General features: G+C 33.5%; 1 protein-coding gene and 1 long non-coding RNA gene across 3 annotated transcripts; one reads left to right on the forward strand and one right to left on the reverse strand.

Annotated features, from left to right (window-relative positions):
- The first annotated feature begins 10591 nt into the window (after positions 1-10591).
- LOC138131318 (uncharacterized) lies at positions 10592-20563 on the forward strand. Of its 2 annotated transcripts, XR_011159761.1 has the most exons (3): positions 10592-10656; positions 19361-19554; positions 19614-20563. It is a non-coding gene; the product is annotated as an uncharacterized lncRNA (long non-coding RNA). The 2 variants fall into 2 exon arrangements; XR_011159758.1 differs by having other exon boundaries at positions 19361-20563.
- On the reverse strand, positions 19596-20669 carry LOC138131309 (uncharacterized). The gene is made up of 2 exons (XM_069048265.1): positions 20515-20669; positions 19596-20430 (listed from the first exon to the last, which is right to left on the reverse strand). Exons 1-2 carry the CDS (start codon positions 20667-20669, stop codon positions 19596-19598), a joined length of 990 nt encoding a protein of 329 aa, XP_068904366.1.
- Between the last annotated feature and the right edge of the window lie 308 nt (positions 20670-20977).

Here is a 20977-nt window from a genome sequence, read left to right on the forward strand (position 1 = left end):
GGCATAAATATACGGCTACACAATGCCGTGATAAACTGAAATATTTGAAAATGCGGTATATGAGGACCAAGGACAATATGAAAAGAAGCGGTGCTGCCCCAATTATGTTCGATTACTTCGAACAAATGGATAAATACTTGGGTGAAAATCCCAATGTAGAACCGGTGGCAATAGCTTCTTCCAGTCGCGATCCGGTTGAAATTAACAGTAAATACTTACTTTAACATAGTTCATATAAAGGATGGCTGATGATACTGATTATTGGTCATAATACAAAATATTTATATACAAATGTAAAAAAATATTAATCTTGAGGTAGCGTTATAATGATGCTCAATAGGTTTCCATGTGAAAAGCTTTCAATTTTTTTTAGCATTAATTTTGTTTTTCATATAGGTATTTGACGACTCTGCCTGAAATACTTATGATTAGGAATAATTATACTGAACGTGTTTAATTTTAGATATAGAGCTAACAGATTCAGAACATGAACTTCCAACTCCCGCCAAAAGATTGAAGAAAAGGGAATCCAAAGAGGAGACAACAGAAAGGCGTCATCGGGAACGCCTTGACGTACAAAAAGCAGCAATTTCAAGTTTTGAAAAAATGATGCAGAAGTTGATTGACAAGTTATAATTTTTTTTTGTTAAATATATTATGTAGGTACTTAAATATATTTTTTTAATAACAAACAATTTTATTTGAAAAAATATCAAGTGTAAGAACAAAAATGTCGTTTACAGAATAAAATATGAAAGAACAGAAAATTTGATAAGTAATAATAATAACACTGATAATAAAACGTTAATTGCAACTAACTAACTCAGAACACATACGATTTAAGTGTGGCCTATACAATACATACAACACGAGAGGCTAAATGACCCAGGCCATTCCATACTTGTGCGCAAGTCCTATAATTTTGGGCGTTATTTAAATTTGACGTTCACGGACTTAGAAAATATCGCAAATTTATTGTTTAAAAATTAGAACAACACTTGCGTATCTAATAAGAAACAATACAATAAAAGACCTTTATGTAGTAAACTCATTTATACAGGGTATCCCAGAACTCGTGCGTCAGCTGTTAACTGTGAATTTTAATATTTAATCCAACAAGAATTCTACAACAACAAACGTGAAAAGTATATTAGTTTTGAAATGAAAACGATTTTAAGATAACCAATCACACACGCCTGCCTGAAGGTAACTCTACTAAATGTATGCGTTTCCGAGGAAACGATTTTAGATGTTGCTGCTAAAAAAACTGTGATGAAATGTTTGGACGAGTTTTATAAGACCTGTACGCGAGTTTTTTATGTTATTTTTTAATTTTTTTTTTAATTTTTAAATAAAAAAATTAAAATTTTAAATTCAAGGGAATTTTGTATTATGTAATTGGTAATTCAAGGTAAAGGATGCAACTACATCTGCAACATATGTTAAAAATTATATCTTTAGTTTGTGTTCTACTCATCTACTGTTCTTTGCCTTACGTGCAGCACGCGGTACAGTACCATGCGGATGCGGTACATGTAACAACAAAGCACCCAAGTTACTAACGCATGCGTATTGATAAGGATCGTCCTGGGTTATTTAGCCTCTCGTCATACAACGCATACAACATTCTAGACAAAGTACATAGATAAAGAAGGTTTAGATGAGAAAGTTAAATGGAGGTAACCGGAATTATTTGTAAGAGATTCCACACTTGGCTAATAGTTACCCCTGCATCCACTAGATGGCGCTCAACACATTTGTTCGTAACAGAAATCTGTACAGAATAAAGACAATTTGTTAAATTAACGTATTTAATTACAATTATCTTCTGTAAATTAATAATAAAATAAATCACATTTATTTATAAATATGTGTTGGTTTTTTCGCAAGGATTTTATTCGTTAATTTTTAACGTATACTCTTTATGGGGAATTTTGGTTTGACATTGGTACTTCTGGTTGCCTGGTTATATTGGTATCACTGTTAACCGTTCTGTGTTTCACGTTTAAATTATTTGAATTCAACAGTTATCAAGGTGGTTTGTTTATTTGGAATTTACTGAAGTTTTTATTGATCTCAAATGAAAATTTATGGATGAGATGAGTCTATTGAAAAATAATTTATCGTGCAAATTAAAATTTACTGGTAATGAACCATATTAGCAGAAATATCAGTATAGAAAAAATTGTGCAGTGCGGAAAAGAATTTCTTGAAAACTCTACAATAAAATACCGAGCGATCATTTAAAAAATAAATCGAGTTTGCTTTGGAGCCTATGATATAGCATGGGTTGCCATAGGTAACACGCCGACTCGATTTATTTTTTAATTGATCGCACCGTATTTTACCTTTCCTAAAAATGTGCAACTGGGACAAGACTTATTATTTCTATCTGGTCGAAGATTGTTTGGATTATACACGTAGGACTGTTTACTGTGTACTGTTGTTATAATTTTTTGTACCGATTCGAAACTTGCTTGGTGTTTGTTATTTTTGTTGGTGCTTTGACCGGTGTGTGTTAATTATTGTACTTTCATTAATATTATCATGGATTCAGGAAACATTATTTATAAAAATAAGTGTTGTGTACTAAATTGTAATGATCGGGTGAGTAAAAGACATCGTTTTCCCAAAAACGTTGATCTATTAAAAAAGTGGGTAGAAAACATTAAAGAGCCACGTCTAAGGGAATTACATCCGGAACAAATATATTCTTCATTTTATGTGTGTAATAGTGTAATAGACATTTTGCACAAGAGTATCTGGTACCAGGAACAAGAAGGGGGCTTAGTAGAGATGCTGTTCCCACATTGTGTTTATCAGGTTAGTAAATAGGTGTTTTAAATATTTGCTAAATATGTTAATTGTTGTGGATGCTTTATTAAAGTGCTTTCTGAAGAAGATAATGTAATGGAAGTGGAAGTGCTTTCTGAAGAAGATAATGTGGAGATGGTGGAAGGTGGCATGCTACAGGAAGTGTCTGCTTCATGCACTAGTATACAGCCCAGTGATGATGAGGGGTGTAACCAAGTTGCTGATTTACCGACGACGACTTCAGAAGTAAAAGAATTCACCTCTGCAAAAACGCCTCATTTGTCACGTAAATAATATTCCTGTTCGTAATGCTAGTATATTAACAATCTCAATATTATTTAGACAAAAAACGTCGAGAAATTCTGTCGTATGTAGATGTGACTCGAGAAAAAAATTTGATCCCAAAATGTAAAAAGTTGTATAACATGGCGACCGAATGGGGACGTAGAACAGCAAGAGTGCAGCATAAAGTGAAAAATCTTCAAACAAGATTAGTTAATGCTGAGAAAGTAGCAAATAGCAAAAGCTTTGCAAATTTACTAGAACATGTTAACAGCTCTACATATACTTTCATCATGCAACAAGTTAGGAATCAAAAATTAAGACCAAAAGCCAGAAGATTCACTTTAAATGAAAAAATATTATCTTTAACCTTATTAAAAGCAAGTGGAAAAGGCTATCGGTTGCTTTCAAAAATTTTTTGCTTGCCATCTAGAAAAACTTTGACAAATTTATTGACTAATATTCCATTGCGTCCCGGAATAAACAACCACATTGTTAACAGTTTAAAATTGACAGTGTCAAAACTGAAAAATCCTAATGATAAACTGTGTGCAGTTGTATACGATGAAATATCTTTGTCTTCGCTGTTATCATATAACAGAAAACATGACTGCGTCGATGGCTTACAAGATTTTGGCGATAAAAGATCTCCCTCTATAGCAAATTATGCAAACGTTTTCATGATTAAAGGAATATGTAGGCAATGGAAGCAACCCTTTTCCTTTACATTTAGCAGTGGTCCCACAAAACAGCTCCAACTTAAGGATATGATTACAAAAGTTATTACTTCATGCCAAAATATAGGTCTGGAAGTAGTAGCCACAGTTTGTGACCAAGGCAGCTCCAATCAAGCAGCTATTAATGCCCTACTGAAGGAAACAAATGAAAACTGTTTGAGGGCAGGTGTTGAAAATAAGTATTTTGGTTTCCTTGTTAATGGAGTTGAGATAATCCCAATTTATGATGTACCTCATCTTTTCAAAGGAATCCGAAATAACTTGCTTAGTAAAGATTTACATTTTGAACTAAATGGAACCACAAAAGTGGCAAAATGGAGGCACATAGAACAGTTTTACATGTTGGATACTATGGATGAAACAACATTGTGCGCTAAATTAACTGATGCCCACATTTTTCCTAAGAAAATGAACAAAATGAAAGTATCACTGATGGCCCAAGTGTTTAGTCATCAAGTTGGTTCATTAATTAAGCGTATTTCACAGTGGGGTAAGAGTAATATTGTTCACAAGGTTCTTTGATTTTTTAATATTTCAATTGCAGATATTGACTCTGAGTATCGATTAGAAAAAGAAGCTGTGGATACAGGAGATTTCATTTTATTCATTGACAAATTATTTGACAGTTTGAATGGAAATTCCAAGATCGCACCATCGCATAAACCCATGAAAGGGGCAGTGACCAGAACATCAGGACATGAGGAATTTTGGCAAGAATCTATTGGAATCATAAAGAAAATGAAGTTCTGGAATGGAAGTAAGAAGAAATTTGTTAGACCTCCGTCATTGTTAAACCTCATAAAAACGCTTCGGGCATTTATTTACTTGAAAAAACTTCTTCTTAAAAAAATTAATTTTATCCTACCGAGAGCATTAAATCAAGATTGTTTGGAAAATTTTTTTGGCAGCGTAAGAGCACATGGAGCGAGGAATACTTCTCCTGACGTATTTCATTTTATTACGTCATTTAAGTCATTGTTACTAAATAATTTTATGACCAGTCATTCACCTAGCTCCAATTGTGAAGATGACTATAGCGCAGGGGCCTTAGATAATTTAAGATGTTTTATAACTGGCGAATGCATCGCTGGGGTTCGTCGTTTGGACGATGATGAACACCCTGCAAATGTACCAGCCACTGTGTTATGTGTAAAAAAAAGTAGAGTAGCCAAATCAACTATCGCGTATGTAGCTGGTTTTGTCGCCAGAAAAGTTTTAAAATCTACTAGCAATTGCCAAAATTGTAAAAATGTATTGTTGCATTCCAATGGCGATGTTGATCTAGGAGTGATCGAGGCAAGGCAATATGCAAACTGCAATTTGGTCAAACCTGGTAGCTATTTGTGTTTTGCGATAAGCCAGTCATTGTCAAGGCTTTTTTACTTAATTCCCAGGAATTGCCACAAAAATAATTTGTTTGCCATGTTGAAACATGTAATTTTAAAAGAAGTTAATTTTATTGTGCTTAATTGTGTAGATCACACACACATCGGTGATTTAGTTGCCACTTCAATTATAAGGTGTATATTATATTACTGGTGTAAATCTGTTAATAAGGTATTGGTTGGAAAGGACGAAAAATTCGTCAGGTATTTACGACATGAACCAAATAAAACTTTTATTGATCCTATTAAGTTGGAAGCCAGAAATAAATATTTAAAGAAAACCTTTAAAAAGTCTAAGCGCTAACATCGCTTGTATTTCGTTCTTTCACACCAAATTTATTAGTACATACCTACCTATTAACGGCCACCTTATTTTTTATTGCTTTCAATCCTTTTGTAAATATGTTTAAATAAAAAAAAAACAAAATTTGTTTCTTGTTAATTATCTGTAGAAAATCAACATAAACTAGTGAAAATGTACTTATTAATTATAATACATAGTTTAAAAAAAAAAAAATTTTTGTTTTCATACATCCTCTATCTGCAAAATATTTTCACTGGTTTTTATACTTTTTAAAATTATGTAGACAATACAGGGTTATTCACGAGGAATAAAGAGCCCGACTAAGTTTTTGATGCACCAATGTTGGATGGATTAAAAACTTGGTCGGGTTCTTTATTCTTCGTGAATAAGCCTGTAACTATAGTCAAAAAGTAATTTGACATATTTAAATTTCCCGCTTATGTCGGTTACTTTCGCCCACATCCACTGTGGGGCGCTGAAGTTAGTTCCATCTGACACCACAGTAGATTACCATCTAAACCTTCTTTATCTATGACAAAGTACAAAGTACAAACACGCCATGCCATACGGCGAATACGGCCATCAGGGGTAGGGCACTCTAATAGACGACCTTGAATCAAGTTTAATATTTTTCGGCCACTACAGATGGCGCTCAGATCAGAAAAAAATTAAAACGTTTGCTACTACCAACACAATTTAGCAATTCCCATGGTTGGTCATCCTGGTTAAATCCCCAATCCGAGGCACTTTCCTAGTAATTCCCAGAATAGTGTTACAACGCGTGACGCAATTTAGTGGATAGTGGAAAAAGTTGATTTTGTGTTTTTGTGTTTAATTTTTAAGTACTTTTGGACAATTTATAAAAAAATGAAGCCGTGTTGTGTACCCGGATGTGAAAATATTCCAAGTCGCAGGTAGGCTGTAAAAATTAAATTTTTAAACTTTGATAATAATCAATCAATGTTTTTCGAAAAATCTTTTATTGTTATATTTTATTTATAGATATTTCATACCAAGAGAAATACGAATTAAAAAAATTTGGATTGAAAGAATCCAAAATCCAAAACTAGGCTTGGAGCCAAAATATGTCGGTAAAAGTTTTGTTGTGTGCGAAAAACATTTTTCACCGATTTGCAAAGATGCAAGAGGACGTTTGTTAAAGAATGCTCTACGTACAATAAATCTACCAGGTATTATCATGTTTGTCCTGATAAATTATTTTTGGCCTTTTTTTACTGAGAAACAATAACGACGAATTCGCAACGTCTAGTCTACACATGGTAAACTTTATCAAGCTGCAAAAATTGTTAATTTGGAATCACATTTGACATGATTATAGTATTTTTTTTTTACATTTAGAGGTCATAAGTAAAGTAAAATTTTTTATAGCAAATGAAAAAGTCATTATTGTTGTATAGCAAGAGGAAATCTATGTGTTACTAGTCATTACTCATTATCCTTTCCCAGTAAAAAAAAATTCTACCAGATAGGTCGTAGGTGTGTTTGACTCCCAAAAATTCAAAAAATTTATATTATGTTTGTTTCTCAGGCTTTAAGGAATTTTCCGGGACAGAAGACTGCTTCAGTCACCCTCAGGAAGAATATAAATATGTTACACCTGAAAAAATAAAACGTAGGTCTGTTTTTATGTGATAGTCAGGCGCGAATCTACCAGAAAATTTGTTCTAAACGAAAAAAAAAATTTGTAAAACTTCAATTTGTCATTCATACAATAACATTTGAATGTTCAGCAATTTATGATTCGAAAAAAAAATATGGAATAAAAACATAGGTATAGGAAACGAAAAGTCCGTAACATGTAGACAATAAGTAGACATAAATAAAAGTAAAACTCTTTCACACCCTCAACATGGCGTATTTTAAACGGAACACAAAAAAAATCAGTGTATAAAATATCTGCTCAAACAGTACAGATTTGTACATTTTAAGCACACAATAATTCGATAATAGTATATAGTATAAATTTTTGTGTATTTATCGGAATCAAATTAATGGACGGATTTTTGTTTAGAAGTAAATCTAATACGAACGTTAACAGCAGAGACGAAACCTTCCACGAGCTAATCTTTAGAAAATTCAAGTTTCTTCGTTCCCTCAAAAACTGTATTTTATCTAAAATTCGTACCGGTAGATATGAGCTTAACAACGGTGCAGATCAGGAAATCAGCATAATTTCCTATGACCAACGCAGTTTTGCTGACGTCGAACGAGACTTTGATTTGCAAACACCGTCTTCTGTGAGTTCTGTCGATATCGACGGAAATGTTATCGAGCTTTTGAAGACAGTTTTGGATAAAAAGTTTCATGATAACAGACCACGACAACAAGCAGAATTGGAACTTCTCGAAATCATCGAGAAAACTTTTACAAGACAGTTGGATATTTTTGAAGGAGTATTGAAACTGGCGAATTCTAGAAATATTGATAGCAAAAAATTGGACACCTGGGAAGACCGTTTAAGGTCGAGTTCGATCAGTGAAAAGTCAGTAGATGGTTTTATTAACGGTATTATAAAAAATTTAGTAACCGAAATCACAAAAAATGCTCCTTGTTCTGATGAACGTCTTACGCGGTTACATAGTTCTATAGAAAAAAGGTCCCTTCAACTGGAAGAAAATCTCGGTGATAATTTACAAGTCAAAAAGACAAATGTTCTTTGTGAATGCCAAGAACCTACGAGCAGCGGAGCTGCCGTGTCCAGAACTTTACCGTCTCACAATTTTTATTGAAAACAAAAAATCAGAACTGCTTTTTTTAGAGAATTTGACATAAAAATGTAAACGGAATGTTTTTACAAATAAAATAAATCGTATGATCAGAAAAAAAAAAAAAATGCGGAACTGAAGGGGAAACAATTGAACACATTATTTCTTCTTGCACCGTTTTGGCTCAAAGCGAATATAAAAAACGACACGATATATTCGCTAAAATTATACACATGAATTTAGCTGTTAAATTCAATTTATTAAAGAATACACAACCACATTATAGTTATACACCAGAAAGTTGTTTGGAAAATGACAGTTACAAGTTATATTTTGATAGAACAATTTTAACTGACATTCATATTAAGCATAACAGACCAGACATTATAATTTTAAATAAACAACAAAAGCAAGCATATATTTTAGATATAGCTGTTCCAAATTCACATAATATAACACAGACATATAACACAAAAATTAATAAATATTTAGAGCTGTCCGTTGCTATGAGAAATCTTTGGTGTTTAGAAAAAATTTCGATTTTACCACTTGTAATTTCAGCAACGGGAATAGTACCGCAATCTCTTTTTAAAAATTTAAAAATTCTGGATTTAGATAACACATTGGTAGTTGAAATTCAAAAAGGTATATTATTATACTCATGTCACATCGTGAGGATAAGCACTGCACTATTACTTTATAGTAATATCCGTAATAGTGTATGTACTCCGGCAAAATTGCCGTGCCGCCGGGTGGAGGTGGGATAGTATTATGATGCGCTTTTAACGTCGCAAGTGCTTTAAAGACCCTTAAAAGTCTTAAAAAGGATGTTATACGCTATTTTTTATTATACTTGCACTACAATCTGAAAATTATAACAAAAAAAGTAAATTGAAATACCTTTTCCGAAGTAATCTGTGTCATTAATTGTTGAGATAGAAATGGTCAATTGTTGTTGTTTCGTTCTCCTGTATATTTGTTAAAAATTGTGTATAAATGTGTAGGTATTTATTATTATTATTATTTAAAATGTAGGTGAATTTGAAAAAACGGGAAATGACATATTTCATAATGTAAATTTGGTTTTAAAATGTTTGTCAATTAATTGTCTACTTGACAGTACCTATCAAATAATTTTTAAACAAATAATGTCATTGAATTATTTATGTATAAACTGACGTACCGTTAAATAATTGTAATCTATTTCTAAAAAGCCATTTTCAAACTATGACAAACTTGAAAAGAAACATGTCGGTTTTTTAACATTTCCCGTTTTTTTTTCAATTGAAATACATGCAATGCCTGGCAATAAAAACTAGACATCACTTTTGTGTTACGTCAAAATCCAAATGTGTAATTAATGTTTTTTTGACACTGACATTTAAATGATGGCTTTTTCTTTGCCGGCCATTGTATATGTAGAAACGCCTTGTTTTATGCATTCGCTTTGTTCGTATATCAATTTTTGTATTCTTACTTGTTTTATAATAAATATTGTAACATTTTAACCTTGTTTTGAACCACCCTACCACCCTAAAATTTTTTTGGAACCAGTGCGTAGTACAGGATTCAATTTTGCCGCCTTAGCATGATTACAGGTCTCCAATCAACTTTTTACCGACTCTCGTTAAAACTTTTTTTCGGCCACTATAGATGGCGCTGAAACTTGTTACCAGTCAAAGCCAGTAGATTCATATAAAGTACCGACACGGGTGACATTTAGTGACGCTGACAGCACCAGTAGCGATGGGTCCGTCAACAGATGTCGCTATTTAAGCTATTTTTAAAATTTGCCTTTGATTTTCACGGAGGATTTTAATGTCTTTTTGTTGCTAAACGGAACCATGATTGAAAAAGATAGATTCACATATTAAAAAAATACATATGTTGGAATCGCATTCCACAGACCTCGCATTCCATCTCAGCACCTTTTCTAAAAATAGGCGAAATGTATTAAACTATTATATGTATGTACGAAATTTAAAGATATGAATGCTTTTGTATAAAAATACTAACTTCGCAAAGTCGAACGTTTTCGGATAATTTTCTTCGTCCAATATTTAGAATCCAAGCTTTATATCGGCGTTTATTCGATATAAGCAAACGGTAAAAGCTTACTCCAGAAAAGTTTCGGCAATTAAGGGCACAACAAGACGGCATTATTGCTGAATAATTTTCAAATGGACTTTTTAAATTTCGATCGTAGCGCCTCGAGCGGAATTCTAATCGTTAGTGGTGCTGTCATCCGAAGCTGTCACCCGTGTCGGTACTTTATATGTATCTACTGGCTTTGTTACCAGTTTTAACTGAGAGAGTGGCCAATCTATTCTCTTCTTTATCTAGGACGGCCATATCGCCATGTGAAGATGGTCGAGTTCTGTGATAGTCGAGGTCGAGGGACTATAAAAGTAAACATCATGGTATAATATAATTGTCCGTTTACTCTAAGGTTATATTGGGGCCGTAGAATTATTCCATTGTGTAAAAGTTGATTTGTCTACAATAGAAAATATTTTGTGATTGTAAACAGTAGGTAAACTTGGCTGGTTGTTTCGTTCAGAGTGGGACTGAGGCAAATTTGTCGAAATATGAATTCTAATTTATAAATTTTCGTTTTTAGAGATTATGTTGAAAAATAAGCGGTAATTGTTCACTTTAACTACTTCTGGAATGTTCGCGTTTTTTCTGGCTAGACAGCGTCAGGGCGTTCTCCTAGATCGTTTCCCACCATTCAAACCTTGTGCAAATGCCTTTTTTTTTCGCTCTTGTTGTGTTTCAAGGTCGCGTCAAGGTCGCGCCAAGTCTTAGTATAACTAAAGGGTAAGGAAAATTTTCATTTGCACAAGGTTTGACTGGTGGGAAACGGTGTAGGAGGACGTCCTGAGGCTGTCTAGCCAGAAAAAACGCGAACATTCCAGAAGTAGTTAAAGTGAACAATTACCAAATAAGCTATGAAGATCTAGTCACAAGGGGGTGTTCTAATCCTATTAAGGCTCTCTATCAGTACCGAAAATGTATACGAGAAAACACCCATTTTTTACCGATAAATAACATCTTTAATCTTCAATTCTAAAGGGAGATCGATATTTATACAGGATGACAAAGTTGTTTTCTATGTCAGGACAGGTTAATTATTTTTAAATTTTGATCAGAACGCCTTAAAAAACACAATAATTGAAAAACTTTTCATACATTTTTCTCCAAAGCTATTTCTTTGCCAATCTTCAGACTTACACCAAAATGACGAGCATCTTGCGAACTAGGTAGGTGTGTGTTTACTTTTTTAGTAAATGGAATGTAATTCTCTCTATTTAAAAATAATGAATCGAAGCAACGTAACTTTTGCATCGAAAAATTCCTTTTCGAGGGGTGATTTATAAGCCCTCATAATTTATATTGCCCCCCTGGAGAGCGGTCGGACTCGCCGCCTCGCTACTGCTTTAAATAGACACAGACCTAGGTACCAATTCTGTTTGCCGATTTTGTCTACAAATACTTCGACTGCGTCTTTAAAATTTAATTTCATACTGTCCGGTAGATGTTCGATTACATTATCAATAGAGCATTAAGCATTAAAAATTGGTAAAATAGGCAGGGAAAAAGGCATTAAAAATTCGTAGATAAACATTGACAATTAAATGTTGCTATAAGTATTATTGTTTCAGTGATTCACTGTACATTATAGAAAAAAAAAACATCATTTACAACAATCAAATACATTTTCTCAAAATTCACTGATTTTTGACAGATCTTACAAAAAAACAACACGAAAGCATCACTTGAAAAAATAAGACTTCTAAAGTTTCGCACAAATTTATTTAATTTGTCGGTAACTTTCGACATTATGACAGAAACGATTCTTACTGTAAAAAATTTGAAAGTGAACGAATATCACAGAAAGAAAGTAATTTCCAGGTAAAACGAGATAAAAGCAGAAAGGGGCATTTAAGTTACATTGTGGATTCGGTGCACACGAGTTCCCGTCAGCATAATATTTTATACCTGGGCTTCGACATAGGCCATTTAATGCTGCACAGGAATTCCCGTCAAGGTAAAAATGCACCCGAAATTCTAGACTCGAATTCCCGTCAGAAAAAAACCTTGGTTATTGAAAGCACTGTTACGAAAGTAAGTATCAATGATGAATCTTCTATGTTCTGAAATAAAAACCATTTTTGCGTTAAAATTCGGTTAATAGTGACAGTTGTTTGACGTTTATTAGCTGACTTAGCAAAAATACGAAAAATCTGACACTGTCAAAGTCACAGCCGCCCCTTATCTAAGTATATAATTGTTGATCACATGGTATTTGTAACTTTTTAAAATTTTAAACATTTTTTTTTTGGTCCACGTAATGGTAAACAATAATGGTACCTGGCAACGGCTAGAGGGGTAGGTAAGTAAGGGATTGAAGCGCTCTTTTACTCTTGACGGGAACTCGAGTGTTGGATTATATCAGTTGATAATCACCTGACGGGAATTCTTGCATTACTTTATGACAAGAAATAAGTCAGACGGGAATTCGAGTGCGCCCTGTGGATTATAGGAAAACTCGAGTCAGGTAATGTAGATACCGTAATGGGATGGGATTTTCTATGAACTGTAGGTAAAGTTAGTTCGTTGCTGCTATGTATTCCATGAAAAACAAAATTTATGTCAAAATTGGCAGTTATATAAGCCAAATGGGCTTTTTTTAGGAAATGATCAATTTGAGTCCGGTAGGTGAGTTACAACAGGGAAGCAATACTTACCACTGTTTTATTTTTATAAATCAAATCTTACAGTGAAAAGTTAAAAAGTCAAAAAATATTCGGTCATTGTTGTAACCGGTGTTTGTAAATTTCTCTGATGGTTAAACTAGGTACTGATAAGACATGGAAAATTTCTCCGATGGTCAAATTAGCCCCTAATTAGGCATGGTAAATTTCTCGGCCGGATTATGGAAGCATCACGTCCGACCGATCGACTACCCCACATAATCGTAGAATATTATCGATTCATGATGAATGTGGATGAGGGGCGGCTGTGATTTATTTTTATCATCTTGGATAAACTGACACAATTTTGTTATTTTTTCTTGTCAGAAATATAACATGTTTGTTCCGACATTGAAATTTGAACAATGTTGTCTAATTTAATTTGATTAAAATTTTTTGTTTGTTTGTTAGGGTATATATTAAGGTACAGTCGCCAGCAATAAATTTTGTTCGACAATGTCATTTCAAAATTTGGTTAGATTGTCACAAATTTAAAAAAAATCCCCGTCTGATTATACTCACGTCAATAAAGTGTCAAAAAATTGAGAAAAAAAATGCAATTATTAATGTATCACAATAGAGCATTTTCTATTGCGTCAAAGAATGACATTGACGACTAAGATTTATTGCTCGCAACTGTACTTACCATTTGGTTGAAACAAATTATAAGAAATCAATTTGTGATAGAAAAAATAAATACATGCCTACTCGTGTGTCAAAATAATAAGCGCCTACTGAAGAGTTAATCCTCTCAGGTACCGAACAGACCACCGGAGCAATTTGCCACTTTCCAGAAAGGCTAGGGTTAATCCTTCAGAGCAATTTACATGTTTGAAATCGGAGGAATTTACGTCTGCCCGTTGTAACATAACATATTTAGCCGTGACAACCAAAAACAAGATAGTGGAACGTATTGATATGAAAATACAGGGTGTGTCTGAAATAAGTACATTAATTTTAACTGGTAATAGAACTCATCAAAAGGAACAACTTTTCTCTCTGCCATTGTGGCGAAAAACGTTGCGTAGTGGCTTAAAAAAATAGGAAAGATTTTCCTAAAACCGTTCATATCTCCAAAACTAAGCTACCTCAAAACGTGAAACAACCAGATTCTTACGAAGTGGTTTTTTTGCTATACGGGTAGATTTCTTTGAATTTCGATTTCTGCGTTAAAACACGTTTTCTGGATGAAAATGGACGTTTTTTTCATATTAGCGCTGATCTCAATTAGCCATTGCAGTATTTAGTGGCGTAGGGCTATTTTAGTGAAAAATCTCTCCAATTTTTTTTTGGAATTAAACATCGTTTTTCGGCAAAATGGTAGATAGAAAAGTTGTTCCTTTTGACGAGTTCTATTACCAGTTAAAATTAATGTACTTATTTCTGTTACGCGTTGTACCTATGTAACCTGTGTTTCAACCTGTGTTTATTGGCAGAGTGTTTATTGGTGGAGTTCCAGTATCGACATACGATTTCGGATTCATGGATAGCTTGATTACAAATTAATTTGATCGCTCTTTATAAGATCACAGAATTCCAAATATATAATTCTTCTGGGAAGTTTTCCTGATCTGCCGTGTCCAAATTACCTGCCCCCTGGCTGTTTCGGCTAGCTAAAGGATCATTATTGGACGACACCGTTATTCAGGTACAATCTTGAATATAAATATGCTGTGTTTGTTTATACATATTTCTATTTATTTTGACTGCGTCCTAGTGACTAGAAGTTGAGTTTTAAAAATGGGTGTCCATGGCAAGAATAAGATTTCTACAAACGGTTACCGGAAAAGTATAAAACGTAGAATGAAGGCAATACGTAATAAGAGGTAAATATAATGAATATAATTTCTTTCTCAATTTTACTCTGTCTTACTTTTCGCAACTGTACGACACTTGCAATCTGCAGCTACGTTATTTATTACAATTATGTTATTGTTACATGTTATTCTTATGCTTTTTTAGATCAAACAGTACTTTTCAATTGTTTCATTGCCAACAGACTCAGTCATTGTTGATCACGCTGTACAAAGACAAAAGCAAATAAGAATTAGTTAATTACTTTAATTTAAGCAGTAAAAAAACGTAACAGTGCTTTTGAAATCAACAATGCCGAAACGGACAACAAAACTAAAAAATTATAATCAAGGTTCGCGCAGGGCAAGCAACAATATCATATGCGTACACACCGTACTGTCACTATTTACAAAACATAATTACAGAGCCAAAAATAATGTATATTTATTTAATTATGAAAATAAACTGATTTATAATTTCAAAATTTTTATTTTCTTACTTATAAATTTAAATCATATTCTGGGGAATCCGACGGAAATTTCGTAAAGCGGCTCGGGATTTAGAAACAGGGCAGAGTAGCAGGTAATCTCCTTTGGGCGAAGTGCTCCTCTTCACACTAGGAGGTAACAAATACTAATCCCCTCATTATTAGCACTGCATGGTAGTGCCTGTCGTAAAACGGTCAGCAGGTGTTGTATGGTTGGTTGTATAGTTACGAAATAGATATTTTCGTTGGGTGATGGGCACCCTTAAGGAGACCAGTGAATTAACCAGGGTATACTTTGGTTCAGAAAATAATAAAAGTAAACATTCTTCCTTAAACCAGACCTTGTACATCCACTCAACAGCTTTTAAAATTTGATTTATTGCAGGGGCGCCTGGCTTCTGAAATCCACACAAAGGGGCAGCTTATTAAGGGCCAACCAGTCAGAACCGAAACTCAAGCCTGTCCAGGCCTTAAGCTCGATTTATAGATTGACGTCCGTACGTACGACGCAACCGCTTACGCTACCGCCGAGACATGAACCAGCGGAAACGAATTGGACCGTTTATAAATCGACGTATACGTTTTCCGTAAACGTCGTCCCGTAAGCGTACGCCAGAAAGTTGGTCATGTTTCAACTTTGGCGTCAACGTCTTGCGTCAGCAGTTCAATTCGACCAATCACAAGCCAGAAAATGCACACAACCGGACCTGCGTACTCACAAACAGAAGTTGACAGATGACAGAAGTGGTTTTTTTTTGGTAGTTGGTCGTGTTCTAGGCGTTTTCCACCGTCTTGTCCTTCTTATGTTTGTTCCAGCAAAATGAGCTGCACCTAATACAGTGCAATCGACAATTATTCAGATCAAAGAAAGGGTTGAAATCTTGACCGTGTGTCAACAGGGATGGAAGTATTTCTGGTTGCGTATACCCGTTACAATTTAAATTTCGAAATTTTTTCCGAATCTCGGCCAAACAGGCAATAGCGCTGCATGTCTGTTCTTCGTTATTGAAAACACCATTACGAAAGTAAAATTAATCTTTTAAGTCCTGAAGTAGTGACAGTTATTTGACGTTTATTAGCTGAGTTAGCAAAGAGACGAAAAATCTGACACTGTCAAAGTCATAACCGCCCGTTATCTAAGTAACTGTTGATTGCACCGTATGAGCAAACTTGTAGCTGCTACGAGTAATAATAATTAATAAACAATAAATAACAAATTTGTGTCTTGGTCGGCCATCACTGATTTTTTGACTTTTACTTTTGCGCTTGCGTACCGAATGCGACAGGCCAATTTATAAAATGGTCTGTCGTCGACTATGACACGTCAACGTCAGGGGTACCGTCAACGTTTGCGTCATACGTACGGACGTCAATCTATAAATCGAGCTTTACTGTGCAACGTCTGAATTTTCCTCTACGTAGTCCGTAATGGCAGTAACATTAAAATAGAATGCACTTTATGCTAATCTGAATACCTACCCGCCGCAGAAAAGAGGATTATTCTTCTTTTGTTGAAAGGTATATTTATTTAGTGAAGTTATAGTACTTTTGAAATAACCTAAACGTATTTTCAAAACTAGCGGATTGGAATAACTGAATGCTTTTCATCCTAGTGAATTTTTTTATCAATGAACCATTGGGATTTATATGATATAAACTTTATTTCGCGTTTGGTTCTTCTACCACTAATTTCAAAATTATTTTTTTGCACACTTTTAGCGCCAGTTTACAGAAGCGAAATTAAGTTAATCATAATTAATTGTGAGATTAACTGAACACGTGATTAAATTGAACCAATCAGAGTTTCGGATTCATGGGTTAATCGCGCATTAAAATTTAATTCTAATTAAATATTTAATTCTCTTTCTATAAACTGGCCCATAGCTTAGGTACTTAATTTTTTGCAAGTTCTGATAGTTTTTTTAAATGCTTTAATAATTTTTACAAGCTAAATTATAAATTAAAGAGGTCGACAAATATTTTGCCATTTTAAATGTAAAAAGCTGCTAAACAGTAGGTAACCTAGTTGGTCTCAAAAATAATAAAAAATAATAAAATTAATAAATTAATACGAAATAAAGTTTATACCTACCATGTAGATCCCTATGATTCATTGATACAAAAATTCACTGTATAATAATATACAGGCTGTTTGATGAAAAACGCCTCAACCCATAACTTTGTTATTTATTACCAGATTTCAATGAACAAAAAAATCCAAGATATGTTTTTCTAGCGCTACAAAACAGCCATAAAATGTTTTTTTTTTGGCGTTATCTTCAATAGATCTAATGATGTATTGAAAGTTATCATTTGGCTAACTGAAAAAAAAATAAAAAAATTTTTTGTGGTTCAGCTTATTATAAAATTTTTAAGAGTGCCGTGAAAAACAATCGGAATACAAAGTACGATAAATGTCATCTAAATGTCAGCTTAGAAGTTTTCATCTGCTTTTTTAAACTTTTTTTATTTAAGTATAAAATAACATTGTCAGTCATGCAGGATAGCAGTCATTTGACTATTATTTTATGTTCGAGTGTAATAAAAATCGTAATTAGTCAAAAACAAAAAGTTAATACAAAAAATAATAATAATAATTTATGTTTTTCAAGATTGCACCTGAAAATTTTCAAACTCACACTTGACATTTGTTGCTATTTGTATTCCAATTGTTTTTCACGGCACACTTGAAAATTTCATAATAAACTGAACCACAATTAAAAATTTTTTTTTTTTCAGTCAGCTATGAACCAAACGATAACTTTTAATACATCGTTAGATTCAGAAAAAAAAAACTTTATCAGACTGAGCCTAAAAAACTATGTACATGTGTCCATTAAAAAAAAAAGTTGACTATCGTAAGCTACTGAAAATAACGCCAAAAAAATTATTTTATGGCTGGTTCGTAGCGCATGAAAAACCATATCTTCGGTTTTTTTGTTCATTGAAATCGGATAATAAATAAAAAAGTTATGGGTTGAGGCGTTTTTTATCAAACAGCCTGTATTATTAAAATTAGTCACAATGTAAACTACAAATAATACAAAGGTAATAAAGAAGTAAAGTCATGTTCTATAAATAAATCTGGGACATCTTTTTTGGGTTTTAATATGTAACTTCGAGCAATTAATCAATTAACATTTAATTACAAAAAAATATTTTGGCTAAAATTAACGCAAGGAAACATTGCAAATAATAAATTGATACCATTTGACACAAGATCAAAAAATTAATAAATCTAAGGCCCGGTTTATTCACCTTCAAGTAACTTTATTTGAACGGTAATTACCAAGGATCTACCAATATCAGATTCTAAATCATAGCAACTACTGCCCAGATAAATTTACTTGAAGATGAATAAACCGGGGCTGAATATATAAAACGAAGTCAGGTTATTTAGTTACACCATTTAATTAATAAAACAACGCAGGCTAACTGCAGAATGAAAATGAAACAAAATGTAAGGGGTTGCAATTTTACAATACCGTAGAGCTACCTAAGTTTCCAGGAATTATTCATTCATATTTGGTAAGTGTAATTACAGCTTTCGGAAATTCCCACTGATTTATGACATACCAGTTATCGCTTCTTTACCCTGACGGAGCGGCCGGGCCCATCTTTGGATAGAAACAGGTAGACTGTAGGACGAAGATAGTAAAAGCATAGCTCTCGCGTTGAACTAGGATATTTGTCAACAAATTTAAAAATAATCATAAGCTTTGATGGATTAACTTTGGCAGCATGCTGTCGAAAATAAAGAAACGCACCTGTTTATCAAAAAAGAAACGAATTTTTTCAATGTTTTTACATTAAAAAAATCAAAAGTCCTACATTCAATGCGATTTTTTTTAAACAATCAGAACATCAGGTACATCTATTTATTGTCTTTCGTTTGCAAAAAACCGCATTGAATTTGCTTGTGCCGTTTAGGAGATATTCCTTTAGAAAAAATACATTGTAATTCCCTATCTCCGAATACGAGAGGATGGCCCTTAAGAGCTACTTTTACGGCCCCAATATAACCTTAGAGTAAACGGACAATTATAAAAACATTTAAACATTTCAAGTTTTTAGGTACTCCATCTCCTTTTTTTGGAAATTGAGATATAGGTACAGCATTATCTAGTTTCATGACCTATTTTCTATCATTTGAGTATCAATGCAATAAGTGTAGTCCTAATTGTAATTCAGAATTATAGCCTTCAAATTCAAAAGCCAAGAATAAAATGGAGAATGTACGTAATTGTAACATGGATTTCAGACACTAGGTAATAAAACAAAAAAACAAGATGGTTGGAAACGAAAGTAATTATGCGTTTTCTTCAAGTTGATGTAAACGATGGCAGATGATTTCACGTTTGTTGTAGCCCTGCCTAACAGTTTCATTTATATTTCTATTGGGATTTTGCACATTATCCACATCTTCATTGCCAAAGACATATGGTCTTCCTTCTGCAATATATTCATCGATATATGAATCAATGTCATTAAGGCAAAGATTATGTAAAATGCAACATGCCAAAGTAGTCGCTGGAATATAATCAACACGATTCATGTCAAGGAACTTGAGTCTCCGAAAACGCCCAAACAATAATGCAAAAGCTCTTTCAATCACTTGTCGCGTTTTGGAGATTTTGATGTTGAAATTTCTGTGCCTTGCAGTTAAATTTCCCCTGTCAATATATGGTGAAAGACACCATGAAAGATTAGGATATGCCTTATCGCCTATTATAAATTCTTCGCGTGGAAAGTATTGCTGCTGGGCGTTATTTACGCTGTTATATAAATCGGAATTTCTAAAAATTCTTGTATCACTTACAGAGCCAGGGTAGCCCACAAAACAATCGGTAAATTTTAATTTAGGATCACATACTGCTTGTAATGTTATTGCATGGTTACATTTGCGTGTAACATAAACCTCTGGATCACATTTTGGGGCTTTGATGGGAACAAAAGTTCCATCAATGGCTCCAATGACATTATCTACTCCAGCACAGTTATAAAATTTTTCCTTAATTATTCTGATTTCAGCACCAGAAGGCCACTTAATTACTTTCGCGGCAATCTTATTCAGGGCATTTATTATTCTGAAAAATGCTTTTGATAGACTAGATTTTCCCATGTCAAACCTTTCGCCAACAGATCTAAAAAAATTGGTTTATTATATTTATTTAATTGCTGCAAATCTAATAAAGTGTAGCTCTTAATTAGTTAATAGGAAAATGTACCGAAACGAATCTGGAGTTGCCAGAAGCCACAATACACATAGTAATTGTTTCTGGATGCCTATTTGAGGTCGTCCAACTGCTGTCTCTTTTTTAATAATATTTTCAATAATGGGGACCATCTTTTCAAAACTGGAACGGCTGACCCGGAAATGCATTTGAAATTGTCTATTTGTTAACACTGGCACAATCCGTTCAACATAGCCGACGATTCTTAAAGGTTTGTTTCTTTTGCAACCACTTATATATCCTCTTCTTCCCCTTCTTGTACTAAATCCGGTGGCAACAAATTTACAGCAGAAAAAAGTCTTTTTGCAGAACAAATTGCCTCAGAAATAATTAACTTCTTTTTTCTTTCCTCAAACTGCATTTTAAATCTGTTGATCTTAATTTAAGTAGGTCGTTAAAAACAATGACAATTTAGTGTGATTGACAATATTGACATTTACAAAAACAAACAAACGCG

This window comes from Tenebrio molitor, chromosome 1 (assembly GCF_963966145.1).
Source record: "Tenebrio molitor chromosome 1, icTenMoli1.1, whole genome shotgun sequence".
NCBI classification, from domain to species: Eukaryota; Metazoa; Arthropoda; class Insecta; order Coleoptera; family Tenebrionidae; genus Tenebrio; species Tenebrio molitor.

What these genes read in the sequence shown, in the direction of transcription:
- LOC138131309 (XM_069048265.1), bottom strand. Translation starts at nt 20,669, where the DNA reads ATGCATTTCCGGGTCAGCCGTTCCAGTTTTGAAAAGATGGTCCCCATT. An exon ending in GCAACTCCAGATTCGTTTCG is followed by an intron (nt 20,431 to 20,514) that starts GTACATTTTCCT and finishes CAATTTTTTTAG; the next exon opens with ATCTGTTGGCGAAAGGTTTG.